Source organism: Polypterus senegalus, chromosome 14 (assembly GCF_016835505.1).
Source record: "Polypterus senegalus isolate Bchr_013 chromosome 14, ASM1683550v1, whole genome shotgun sequence".
Taxonomy (NCBI): Eukaryota; Metazoa; Chordata; class Cladistia; order Polypteriformes; family Polypteridae; genus Polypterus; species Polypterus senegalus.
Genome location: NC_053167.1, coordinates 71,996,074 through 72,010,647, shown reverse-complemented (window position 1 = coordinate 72,010,647; position 14,574 = coordinate 71,996,074). Strand labels below are relative to the sequence as shown.

At 40.2% G+C, this 14,574-nt stretch overlaps 1 protein-coding gene across 1 annotated transcript in view; it reads left to right on the top strand.

Annotated features, from left to right (window-relative positions):
• The window catches only part of rpap2 (RNA polymerase II associated protein 2), a 125,038-nt gene that overhangs the window by 20,937 nt on the left and 89,527 nt on the right, over positions 1–14,574 (top strand). The window contains exon 7 of the mRNA XM_039734428.1: positions 3,580–3,615. Within this exon, the coding sequence (XP_039590362.1) occupies positions 3,580–3,615 (36 nt within the window). The remainder of the gene's footprint in view (positions 1–3,579; positions 3,616–14,574) is intronic.

Sequence of the window (14,574 nt, the reverse complement as noted above, 5' to 3'; positions counted from 1 at the left end):
AAATAAATGATCCATAGAAACAAAGGGCAAGTGAAGGTTAAAATTCAATCAATAGAAAATCCATTAAAAATAAGGTTAAAACATAGGCAGGAAACTATCTTTAAATCCAGTGAGCCTCAGTGCCCCTTTAATAATCTGACTCCTCTTTTCCTTGCCGTCTCCGGACCCCCAGCAGTCGCAGACAACCTTCTTCACGTGGCCCGTATTTCTGCTGCCCGTCCTACAGTGTCTACAGAGAGCCGCCAAGCCCTGATCTGTGCCCATCACTGCCTTTCCAGGCTCCGTGTGGCGAAAACAAACTCTGCCCCCTCACAACTGCCGATCTGTTGACTCCTGTCAGCAAGAGCACACTCCTGAGCATAGTGGTCACTTCTGCTACTTGGACTTTCAACAGGATCGACTCCTCCGCTCTCTCCTAAGTGTCGGCCACTCGCTCCTTCCTGGGGCTCCACTCCCATCCACCTGCTTTCTCTCATTACATATGCTCACTCTCTTTCACGCTCCTGCCTCTCTTGTTCCTTTCTTTAACCTCCATTCTCTCTTCTTGTTCCTTTCTTTTCATTTTTCTTTCTCCTCTCTGTTCCTTTGCTCCTGTTTTATATGCTGGAACGGTTGTGGGTACGATCAGCTGATTGTGGCCCCAGACTGATAATGAGACAATCAGACTGCCCGAATGTGCCAGCAAGGCAATGCACACCTGGCCTTCAGCCTCACACCAACGGCCAGTTTTTCTGAGCCATGGACCCACTATACTGCACCCCCAAATACACTGTACTGAACTGAAAAGCTGTCTTTTCCTACCTTGGATTTTTCTAGGCTCTGTCAGACTATTATTTGAGAAAGGCACTACAGTAATCCCTCCTCAATCGCGGGGGTTGTGTTCCAAATCCGCGAAGTAGAAACCATATGTTTGTATGGTTGTTTTTATATATTTTAAGCCCTTATAAACTCTCCCACACTTTTAACATTATTAGAGCCCCCTAGACATGAAATAACACCCATTAGTCAAAAGTTTACAGTAATCCCTCCTCGATCGCAGGGGTTGCGTTCCAAACCCCGCGATAGGTGAAAATCCACGAAGTAGAAACCATATGTTTGTATGGTTATTTTTTATATATTTAAAGCCCTTATAAACTCTCCCACACTGTTAACATTATTAGAGCCCTCTAGACATGAAATAACACCCTTTAGTCAAAAGTTTAAACTGTCCTCCACGACAAGACAGAGATGACAGTTGTTTCTCACAATTAAAAGAATGCAAACATATCTTATCTTCAAAGGAGCGCCGTCAGAAGCAGAGAATGTCAGAGAGAGCACTCGCTAAGAAAAGCAAACAATCAAAAAATCAATACGTGCTTTTAAGTATGCAGAAGCACCGCGATAAAGCGGCATTTTGTAGAGAAGCGTCCGTATCTTCTAGGCAAACAGCCTCTGTGCAAACAGCCCCTCTGCTCACACCCCCTCCGTCATTCAGAGGGAGTGAGAGAGATAGAGAGAAGCAAACAATCAAGCAGCGCGCGGGAAGCATATCTTATATCATTGAGGAGTTTTAGTTAATATGTAATACATGCTCTGATTGGGTAGCTTCTAAGCCATCCGCCAATAGCGTCCCTTGTATTAAATACACTGGGCAAACAAACTGAGGAAGCATGTACCATAAATTAAAAGACCCATTGTCCACAGAAAGCCGTGAACCAGCGAAAAATCCGTGATATTTATTTAGATGTGCTTACATTTAAAATCCGCAATAGAGTGAAGCCGCGAAAGTCGAAGTGCAATATAGCGAGGGATTACTGTAAACTGTGCTCCATGACAAGACAGAGATGACATTTCTTTCTCACAATTAAAAGAATGCAAACATATCTTCCTCTTCAAAGAAGTAAACGTCAGGGGCAGAAAATGTCACAGAGAGAGTGCGAGAGTAAAGCAAACAATCAAAAAATCAATACGTGCTTTTGTGCTTTTAAGTATGCCGAAGCACCACGATAAAGTGGCATTTTGTAGAGGAGCTTCCGTATCCTCTTGGCAAACAGCCTATGTGCAAACAACTCCTCTGCTCACACCCCCTCCGTCAGGCACAGAGAGTGAGAGAGACAGATAAAAGCAAACAATCAAGCACCCTGTGGGAAGCACATCGTATATCACTGAGGAGTTTTATTTAATATGTAATACGTGCTGTGATTGGGTAGCTTCTAAGCCATCCGCCAATAGCGTCCCTTGTATGAAATCAACTGGGCAAACAAACTGAGGAAGCATGTACCATAAATTAAAAGACACATTGTCCACAGAAATCCGCGAACCAGCGAAAAATCCGTGATATATATTTAGATATGCTTACATTTAAAATCCGTGATGGAGTGAAGCCGCAAAAGTCGAAGCGCGATATAGCGAGGGATCACTGTATACACATAAATTATTATTATTATACAAAATATCTTATTACTTGTGTGAGATACCTTGATAAAAGCAACAAAGGCTGTTTTTTACAAAAATTCTAAAATAATGGATTGATCTTCATTTCAGAGGTTTGATTTCTTAAAGTCAGCCTTAATGTTGGGAACAAGTGTAAAATGATTTAGAAAATTATGTATAAGTAGTTTATGTTGGTTGAAATTCTAGTTAAATAGACTTATCCATTAAATGTTGCATTTCATAAATCATGTACTGATTTAAGGATACAGTAAGTCTTACGGCAGCAAATGTCATAAACCGGACAAAATGACTTCTTGACAAATGTTGTTAGGAAAAGCACCTTTACAGGGATATACTGTAATAGTGTTTAGATTTTGATTATGTTAGTATTATTTTAAAGAAATAATTCACCTAAATTTTTTATATGTTATTTACCCCATGTAGTTTATAGTGACGGTTGAGAAACATTTTTAATCTGTTTTCATGCAGAATTATTATATATGATATAATAGAGCCCAGTTATGTACAATGACGAACGATCTGTCAAGCATCCCTGGTAAAAAAAAAGTTTTTTGTTTGGCATAGTCCACATGTCAATTATCTAGTCATATGCTCAAAACCTGTAAAACGCATAGGTTTTTTGCTATAGTATAGTTAAATAAATACTTCTGGAGTTATCATCACACATCAAAAAAGAGGAAGCCTAAAACCTCATGGGAAAGACCTTTTGTATTGAAGACCTGTCTGTCCCTTTCATTGATTGGTCAAAAGTCCTGTCTTCATCTCAGAAAATCCTGTGTAATTAACGTGACATTTTTTTAATGGATATTTTTTACATAGTTTGGTTCTGTTATATTATAAACTGCTTTCTCTCCATTCAGCATGAAAAACAAAAGATTAGTAATTTTTCTCAACCATCACTACAAACTACATGGCTTAGGCAACATATAAAAATTATAATTTTTGCGTGGAGCATTGCTTTAAGTTGTATCTATTTTTCAAATAGCAGTGAGAGAGAGAATTTCAATGACTAGTAAATGCACATATTTATATAAATCAGATTGTTCATTATACATGATATAATACTTAGTGCTAAAATCTAACCTTCCATAAGAAATGATTAGAGGTTTTTAATTGGTTTAATTACTTATACTTCATTTCTTTTAGAGACCCAGAAGTGATACTGCTGAAGCAAGGTCAAAGGTATGTTTTTTTCTACTTTGCATTTTCATTTTATTGGATGATATTTTTTTTTGTTAATTTTTATTAAATAAATATACAAATAGAAATAATCCAAATAAAATGTGACCATAAAAGCATCTCTCTCTCTCTCTCTCTATATATATATATATATATATATATATATATATATATATATATATATATATATATATACTAGAGAATACCCGCAGCGAGAAGTAGTGTATAAAAGAAGTTATGAAAAGAAAAGGAAAAATTTTAAAAATAACGTAACATGATTGTTAATGTAATTGTTTTGTCATTGACATGAGTGTTGCTGTCTTATTTATATATATATATATCTATATCTATCTATCTATCTATCTATCTATCTATCTATATATATATATATATATATATATATATATATTGTTTTGTCATTGTCATGAGTGCTGCTGGCATATATATATATATATATATATATATATATATATATATATATACACAGGAGTGCAGAATTATTAGGCAAGTTGTATTTTTGAGGATTAATTTTAATATGGAACAAACACAGTGCTATCAGTCAATCCAAAATGTTAATAAACCTGAATGTTTCACAACGGAAATGTGAGTGTGAACATCATCAGGGAATACATATGTGCGCACAATTATTAGGCAACTATTAGTGTGCAGATTTATTATGCAACTAAAGGAAAAATGAAAATTTTCCCATCTCACTTGTTTATTTTCATCTGTTATAGTGAGAATAATAAACAAACACCTCAAAATTTACAAATAAACATCTCTGACATTTAAAAAAATAAATCAATCAATCAATGACCAATATAGCCACCCTTCTTTCCAATAACAGTCATAAGCCTTTCCATTCATGGAGTCTGTCAGTTTCTTGATCTGTTGACGATCAGCTTTTGTGGAGCAGTGACTACAGCCTCCCAGACACTCTTCAGAGAGGTGTATTGTTTTTCTCCCCGTAAATCTAGCGTTTAAGAAGTGCCCACAAGTTCTCGATAGGGTTTAGGTCAGATGAGGAAGGGGCCATGTCATTATTCCTTCATCTTTAAGGCCTTTACTGGCTGGCCACGCAGTGGAGAACTTCGATGCAAGTGATGGAGCATTGGCCTGCATAAAAATCATGGTCTTTTTCCTGTATCACTGTTTGAAGAAAGTGTCTTCAAAAAACTGGCAGTAGGTTTGGGAGTTGATTTTGAGTTCATCTTCAATGCAAAAAGGTCCAACTAGCTCATCTTTAAAAATACCAGCTCATACCAGTACCCCACCTCCACGTTGGAGTGGAGCTCTGTGCCCATTACTGATCCACAGGTCCATCCATCTGGTCCATCAAGAGTCACTCTCATCTCATCGGTCCATAAAACCTTTGAAAAAATCTGTCTTCAGATATTTCTTGGCCCAGTTTTGACGTTTCAACTTATGTTTCTTGTTCAGTGGTGGTTGGGTTTCAGCCCTCCTTACCTTGGCCATGTCTTTGAGCACTGAACACCTTGTACTTCTGGGCACTCCAGGTAGGTTGCAGCTCTGGAATATGAAAGTACTGGAGGATAATGGGTTCCTGGTAGCTTCACGTTTGATTCTTCTCAAATCTTTGGCAGCTAATTTGCGTCTTTTGTTCTCAACACGTTTCTTGCGACCCTGTTGACTATTTGCAACAAAATGTTTGATGGTTCTGTGATCACACACCAATATCTTAGCAATTCCAAAAGTGCTGCATCCCTCTGAAAGACTTTTTACAATTTTTGACTTTTCAGAGTCAGTTAAATCTCTTTTTTGGCCCATTTTGCCTGAGGAAAACTAGCTGCCTAATAATTCTGCACACCTTGATATAGGGTGTTGATCTCCTTAGGCCACACCCTCCCTCATTACACAAATACACATCACCTGACGTGCTTAAATCCAATAAGCATTCAAGTTAATACAGCTTGGAGTTGGAATATACGCATTAAAAATGATGATATGGTCAAAATACTCACTTGCCTAATAATTGTGCACACAGTGTATATATATATATATATATATATATATATATATATATATATATATATATACACATACATGTGTACATATATACACACACACATATACTATGGGGGGCGAAAAAGGCAAATACATTGATTTTTCTGAATATATAAAGTCGGCGTCAGAATATATAAAGTCAAAACTTGAATGTATAAAGTCATTCCCGAATATATAAAGTCACTGTCGGAATATATAAAGTCAAAACTTGAATACATAAAGTCAGCGTCGGTATATATAAAGTCATTCCTGATTATATAAAGTCAACATCGGAGTATATAAACTCATTCCTGAATATATAAACTCAAAGTCAAAATATATTGATTGAAACGACTCTGAACTGAAGTAAGTTAACAAAAACGTATTCAGAAAAATAAATTAAAAAAACACTGTTCGGTTAATGTTTTGAAAATGATGCATTTGCCCTGCCCAGGATTGGTTCCTGCCTTGCACCCAGTGTTGGCTGGGATTGGCTCCAGCAGACCCCCGTGACCCTGTGGTCGGATTCAACGGGTTGGGAAATGGATGGATATTGCAGCACTGATTTTGTATATTTTCCGACGATGACTTTATATATTGAAGTTTTGACTTTATATATTCCAGCGCTTACTTTATATTGTGAGCTGGAGGGCTTCGCTATTACGTGTGGGGACGAAACTTCACTTTGGTAACTGATCATGCTCCACTTCAATGGTCATACTGACAGAAAGATACAAACTCTCGCCTCATGAGATGGTTTCCGGGCTTACAACTTTTACCGTTTCACAGTAAAACATCGACCAGGTTCTGAACACGTCAACGCAGACGTATTATAAAGACTAAATGAACCTGGTACAGAGAGTCGCTTGATTCACGGAAATGTGAATAAAGCTGAGGGGGAGGGTGTGAGCTGGAGGGCTGATCACACCCCAAGAAGATACAGACGCCTCTTGGAAAACCACAACCCCTGAAACACAGACTACCCTCACATTGCTCCTTACTTTCTCACTTGCGCTATAACGCGTAATGCAAATCTCGCTCGATACTCCGCTAACGTAAAAGCCTTGTGCAGCGCCTGTCAGTTGAAAATTGATTGTTTACTTGCATCGCTGTCTCTCTCTGCTCCTAGCGGAACTGTCATCTCTGACTTGTCATGGAGCACGTTTAAGCTCATGTGTTTGCAGTGTTTGAATAAAAATCCTTCTTGTTTCTACGACCTCCTGTGTCTCTGTGCAAATCTGTGACCCAAGCGTGACAATATATTCCGACGCTGACTTTATATATTCAAGATTTGACTTTATATATTCCAGCGCTGAGTTTATATATTCCGACGCTGACTTTATATATTTAAGTTTTGACTTTAGTTGGCAGTGTGACGAAGTTGCTTCGGAAGACGGCGTTAGCCGCGGAGCTCAGCTCAGCTCAGAGTAAAATGAGGTAAATGGGAGGGGATATGATGACGTGACTCCTCCACCCGCCTTAACTGTCAATCCCCCACAAACACAGTCTCTTGGAATTTGCATAAGCACACCCCTTCACCTGCAATTTTAACTTAGTTACAAAGTGATCAAAACTCTCATTTATATCCTGCGTCCTCTCATTAAACTTGTATCCCGCATTACCCGTGGGCATGAAAAACGCCAGCGGCAGCCTGTCTATGAACTTAATTTAAAGTTTAGGTTTATACCTTGCTTTGTTTCCAAAGTAGCTGCACTGATGAATATGGTAGTATATGTCACTCGCTCGCTTCTTATTGTTTCGCTGCCTTCTCAATTATATAATGCCTGTTTTCTTCAGCGCATTTTGGAGCTCTTCCTGGTTTTCTACATAGTGCGTTGACAGTCAGTTCACGTGATTACGTGGGGGCATGATGATGTCACACGAAACTCCGCCCCCACGGCTTTCAAGCTCAACTCCATTACAGTAAATGACCATTACAGTTATGACCATTACGCGTAGAATTTCAAAATGAAACCTGCCCAACTTTTGTAAGGAAGCTGTAAGGAATGAGCCTGCCAAATTTCAGCCTTCTACCTACACGGGAAGTTGGAGAATTAGTAATGAGTCAGTGAGTGAGTCAGTCAGTCAGTGAGGGCTTTGCCTTTTATTAGTATAGATATAAACAATATATATATATATATATATATATATATACATATATGTATGTATTTATATGTACGTATATATATATATGTATATGTATTTATATATGTGTATATATGTATATGTATGTATATATGTATATGTGTATGTATGTGTATATATATGTACAAACCGGATTCCAAAAAAGTTGGGACACTAAACAAATTGTGAATAAAAACTGAATGCAATGATGTGGAGATGGCAAATGTCAATATTTTATTTGTAATAGAACGTAGATGACAGATCAAACATTTAATCCGAGTAAATGTATCATTTTAAAGGAAAAATATGTTGATTCAAAATTTCACGGTGTCAACAAATCCCAAAAAAGTTGGAACAAGTAGCAATAAGAGGCTGGAAAAAGTAAATTTGAGCATAACGAAGAGCTGGAAGACCAATAAACACTAATTAGGTCAATTGGCAACATGATTGGTATAAAAAGAGCTTCTCAGAGTGGCAGTGTCTCTCAGAAGCCAAGATGGGTAGAGGATCACCAATTCCCACAATGTTGCGCAGAAAGATAGTGGAGCAATATCAGAAAGGTGTTACCCAGCGAAAAATTGCAAAGACTTTGCATCTATCATCATCAACTGTGCATAACATCATCCGAAGATTCAGAGAATCTGGAACAATCTCTGCGTAAGGGTCAAGGCCGTAAAACCATACTGGATGCCCGTGATCTCCGGGCCCTTAAACGACACTGCACCACAAACAGGAATGCTACTGTAAAGGAAATCACAGAATGGGCTCAGGAATACTTCCAGAAACCATTGTCAGTGAACACAATCCACCGTGCCATTCGCCGTTGCCAGCTAAAACTCTACAGTGCAAAGAAGAAGCCATTTCTAAGCAAGATCCACAAGCTCGGGCGTTGTCACTGGGCGAGGGATCATTTAAAATGGAGTGTGGCAAAATGGAAGACTGTTCTGTGGTCAGACGAGTCATGATTCGAAGTTCTTTTTGGAAATCTGGGACGCCATGTCATCCGGACCAAAGAGGACAAGGACAACCCAAGTTGTTATCAACGCTGAGTTCACAAGCCTGCATCTCTGATGGTATGGGGTTGCATGAGTGTGTGTGGCATGGGCAGCTTGCATGTCTGGAAAGGCACCATCAATGCAGAAAAATATATTCAGGTTCTAGAACAACATATGCTTCCATCCAGACGTCATCTCTTTCAGGGAAGACCCTGCATTTTTCAACAAGATAATGCCAGACCACATTCTGCATCAATCGCAACATCATGGCTGCGTAGGAGTATAGCATAAAGTCAATGAAACTTATGGGATATTAATCTGGTCAGTTAAGTAGCAGAGGGGGTTGTTAATCAGTTTCAGCTGCTGTGGTGTTAATGAAATTAACAACAGATGCACTAGAGGAGCAACAATGAGATGACCCCCAAAACAGGAATGGTTTAACAGGTGGAAGCCACTGACATTTTTCCCTCCTCATCTTTTCTGACTGTTTCGTCACTAGTTTTGCATTTGGCTACAGTCAGTGTCACTACTGGTAGCATGAGGTGATACCTGGACCCTACAAAGGTTGCACAGGTAGTCCAACTTCTCCAGGATGGCACATCAATACGTGTCATTGCCAGAAGGTTTGCTGTGTCTCCCTGCACAGTCTCAAGGGCATGGAGGAGATTCTAGGAGACAAGCAGTTACTCTAGGAGAGCTGGAGGGGGCCATAGAAGGTCCATAACCCATCAGCAGGACCAGTATCTGCTCCTTTGGGCAAGGAGGAACAGAAAGAGCACTGCCAGAGCCCAACAAAATGACCTCCAGCAGGCGTGTGAATGTCTCTGACCAAACAACCAGAAAGACTTCATGAGGGTGACCCAAGGGCCCCATGTCCTCTAATGGGCCCTGAGCTCACTGCCCAGCAGCATGCAGCTCGATTGGCATTCGCCATAGAATACCAAAATTGGCAGATGCACCACTGGTGCCCTGTGCTTTTTACAGATGAGAGCAGGTTCACCCTGAGCACGTGACAGAAGTGAAAGGGTCTGGAGAAGCCATGGAGAACATTATGCTGCCTGTAACATCATTCAGCATGAGCAGTTTGGTGGTGGGTTAATGATTGTCTGGGGAGGCATATCCATGGAGGGTCACACAGACCGCTATAGGCTTGACAAAGGCACCTTGGCTGCCATTAGGTATCAGGATGAAATCCTTGGACCCATTGTCAGACCCTATGCTGGTGCAGTGGCTCCTGGTGCACGACAATTCCTGGCCTCATGTGGTGAGAGTATGCAGGCAGTTCCTGGAGGATGAAGGAATTGATACCATTGACTGGCCACCACACTTTCCTGACCTAAATCCAATAGAACACCTCTGGGACATTATGTTTTGGTCCATCCAATGCCACCAGGTTGCACCTCAGACTGTCCAGGAGCTCAGTGATGCCCTGGTCCAGATCTGAGAGGAGATCCCCCACAACACCATCTGTCATCTCATTAGAAGCATGCACCGATGTTGTCAGGCATGTATACAAGAACACAGGGGCCATACAAAGTGCTGCGTACAATTTTGAGTTGCTGCAATTAAATTTTGGCAAAATGGACTAACCTGCCACATAATTTTTTCACTCTGATTTTTGGGGCGTCTTTGAATTCAGGGCTCTGTAGGTTGATCATTTTCATTTCCATCAAATGATGTGGCATCCTTTCGTTCCTAACACATTACCCAGTCTATATCAGTATAGATATCCAGGAGGATTTCTTTTTCCCATTGAGATCTAATATGTTTTCAAAGTGTTCCTTTAATTTTTTTGAGCAGTTTACATATATACATATATACAGTGACACCTTGGTGTATGTCCAACTTGGTATACGTCCTCTTTGGACGTGAAAAGTTTTGCTTGGTATACGACCTTTGTTTAGAATACGACTCACATGCTACCCTTGTTTACCTCTCTCGAGACAAAGCCACGACTGCCTATGAGCATCAGCACGGCAGTTGCAAGCATTCAGTGAACAACCCGCATGCTACCTGTTATATATGATTATTCAGTGATGCTTTTGTCCATTGCTTTATGTTCGGGTGTTGATTGCTATGGTCTGCATCTTTTGAGACTTATGACTGCCGGTGGGAGGGGTGTGGTTTAGAAGGCACGCTGTATGGAGAGTTGGTTGAAACATGGTTCAAAATAAACAGCATTCAAAACGTTACTCTGAGTGTGTCGCTACTTCAGTCTACCTCTCTCAAGACAATGCCACGACTGCCCATGAGCATCGGTACACCAGATGCTAGCATTCAGTGAACAGTGAACAACCCGCATGCTTCCCTTGTTTACCTCTCTCGAGACAAAGACTGCCCACGAGCGTCAGTATGCCAGCTGCTAGCATTCAGTGAACAACCCGCACTATTACTCTATGTGCATTTTCACGTGACTTTGTGTTTTTTCGCGTAAATTTGAATTGACTCTTGAAAAGTATGAAGGTGGCATGTGTATCCGGGACATGGCTGCTGCATACCGTATGCCGAGAACGACAGTATCTACGATTGTGGAAAACAAAGACATTATTAAAAAGTAAAGTGAGGTTAAATTTTCTTTTATTTCATCTAATTGCTTTTGTATTTATGTATTTTAGTATTAAGCAGTGTTTAAATTATTTTATACAACCCCATCATTTTTTTCATGGGAACGAATTAATCATTTTCCTTTTATTTCTTATGGAAAAAATTTGTTTGGTATACGTCCTGTTTGGTATAAGCCCAAGGATCTGTAACGGATTAAGGACGTATACCGAGGTACCACTGTATATATGTGAGTGTGTGTATGTATTGTGGCAGATGCCTGGGGCAACGACCTGGCTGGGACGCCTTGGAGGACCGGAAGAGGGCGTACGCCCATCTCAGACCACGTGGGGGCAGCCACCATGGTTGCTATGGGGACCATGGGTACAGAGCTTTGAAGCTCAACCCTGTAGGTGCCTGTGGTCACCGCCAGAGGGCGCTCCAGTGCCTTGGAGACCCTGGACCTCAGCACTTCCGCCACACCCGGAAGTGCTGGGGGGAAGAAGAGCAGAGACACCCGGAGTGCTTCCGGGGATGCAGCCAGCACCTCCGCCACACTGGGGCGTGTCGGTGGGAGGTTGTCGGAACACACCTGGAGCACATCCGGGTGATTATAAAAGAGGCTGCCTCCCTTCATTCAAGGCTGAAGTCGAGTGAGGAGAAGGACAGAGCTTGGTGGAGGAGGCAAGAAGGCGGCAGGAAGAGAGTGCTGCATTGTGACGAGGCCAGGACTTTGGGGAAGTCTTGGGGTTGTGTGGCACATTGTAAGTAGTTGGACTTGTAAATAAACGTGTGGTGATGATTAACAACATGTCTGCCTATCTGTGTCTGGGGCTAGTTCCACTATATATATTGAATCCGATTTAAAATCAGCTTTGCATGCAAGAAATCACTCAAACATTGCACAGCTGAAAAAATTCTGCATGGAATGTCAGTTAATGTGAGAGACTAGTAGGAAATCCTTCCTTGAGGTTATTTCTGCTATTCCAGCTATTACTTTATTACTTTTTGGCATATCTGTTAATTTTTTCCTGAATAAATTACTGTAAAGTCACATTTTCAATATTTTTCCCCCATTACTTCACCTTTATCTAGTGATACTGTATAAATGAATGTCAAATCTTAATATGTCCACATATTTCAAAAAAGAACAAATGTTTCATAGGGTGTGGTTTCTTTTTAACATGACAATCACATTTGGAGATTTATATACTGTAGTTGTATATTGTAGTGTAAAGAAATTTAAAAGCACAAATTGTCATTATCATTGGTTTAACAGCTGTTTGCCATGTTCATTCAGGTTAGCCAATTGCTTGCCAGATTGTTTTTCTCCACTGTATGCGCATCTGAGCATCCTTTGTAGTGAGACTTTTCTTTTATATCATCTGACACCACCTTCAGCCATGTCTTCTTTGGCCTTCTGTAATGCCTATCCTCTTCACTTTAACTTTCTGATGCCTTTTAGACATACTGTAGTGTACTTGGTATATAAACGAAGGACCTGTGTGTGTGTAGCAGTCCGCTGTGCTCACGCTCAACCATAGGCACGGGAGTTGGTGTGAATTCTATGGAAGATGTAGAAGCTTATATAAGTATGACTTGCTTTCATTCTTACATTTTTTCGGTGCTTGCATGCACCTCACTTCTCATTCAGCCCAAGCAGACAAACTCAGCTTTGTGGTACATGCACGTTGTACGTTCACACAATGAGCTACCATATGTTTGCCTGAGACAGGTTCCAGCCTGTCCCACTCAATTTGTGCCCCAGCTGCAGTCAGCTACATGTTCTGTCTCGAACAAGATACAAACTGTCCTGGCCCACTTAGCTGACTCGTCTGCAAGTTCACCAATATAGTAAAACTGCTAGAGATCTTCGGGTTGTTTTTTGTCCCTAAGACCACATGCAGCCAATTGTTCCATAAATTCAAATCACCATAGTCTCTTTCAACTCAACACAACACCTATTACTTCCACACTAAATCCTTTTTTTTTATCAGTATTCATTTTCCTCTCCATCTATGACACTCTACATATTCACCTGGGGCCTCATGTATAACGCCGTGCATAGAACTCGCACTATAACATGGCATAAGCACAAAAGCGGGAATGTGCGTATGCACAGAAAAATCCAGATGCATAAATCTGTGCGTACGCAAACATCCACGTTTTTCTGCTACGTAAATCCTGGTCAGCGTGAAAAGTAATGCACGTGCACGCACCTGCTGTCCCGCCTCAACTCCTCCCAGAATTATGCCTCTTTGAATATGCAAATCAATATAAATCGCCCTTAAGCTCAGCCTTCTGTGAAAAGACAATGGGAAAAGCACGGGGGAAATATAAGAATTTCAGCGAATACCAAGTGGAGGCAAGGAAAAACATATTATTTGTTGGTTTAAATGGTGGTATAATCAACAAAAGGAAGTTGATCGAATGACAGAGTGTCAGAGAAACTCGAAAGCTCAACTTCACAAAGTCACACAGTACCCTAAATAAAAAAGAAGTCACATATCAAAGTCGCTGTGAAAATGTGAGTCGTAGCCCACCGCCTGAGTGTCATATGAAAGCTTATTAGGGTACAGACAAAAAAAAAATAGGCACACAGTGGGAAGCGGAGTAGGATGGGTGGATAATCACGTAGTTCATTAAAGTAGAACATCATAAACTTCATCTTAAAATTGTTTAATTTACTAGTTTCTCCAATCCCATTGTAACTAAAGTAGCTTGTTAAATGCTATGTTTTGTATTTGATCTTCAATATGTTCTGTGTATGTGAATCACTATGTGCTTCCGGGCTTTCTCTTCCTTCGACAGGACACAGAATCCATTACATTCGTGATATTACAGCTCTCTGAATAATTAAAATACTGAGATGTATACGTGATATCATTTTCATGATGATAGGAGTTAAATCATGTTATTAAACATGAGAGCACGGTGGCACAGTGATTGCCCAGAGGGGACCGGGCAGTCTAATGGTCTGGAATCCCTACAGATTTTATTTTTTTTCTCCAGCTGTCTGGAGTTTTTTTTTTGTTTTTTCTGTCCACCCTGGCCATTGGACCTTACTCTTATTCTATGTTAATTAATGTTGACTTATTTTATTTTCTTACTGTGTCTTTTATTTTTCTACTCTTCATTATGTAAAGCACTTTGAGCTACTTTTTGTATGAAAATGTGCTATATAAATAAATGTTGTTGTTCATGTCTCACGCAAGATGCTTGTTGCGCCATGCGCGACCTTCGATGAAATATTTTATTGTAACAGTGCTGTCTCTTTCAAATGTACTAACCCCCAATT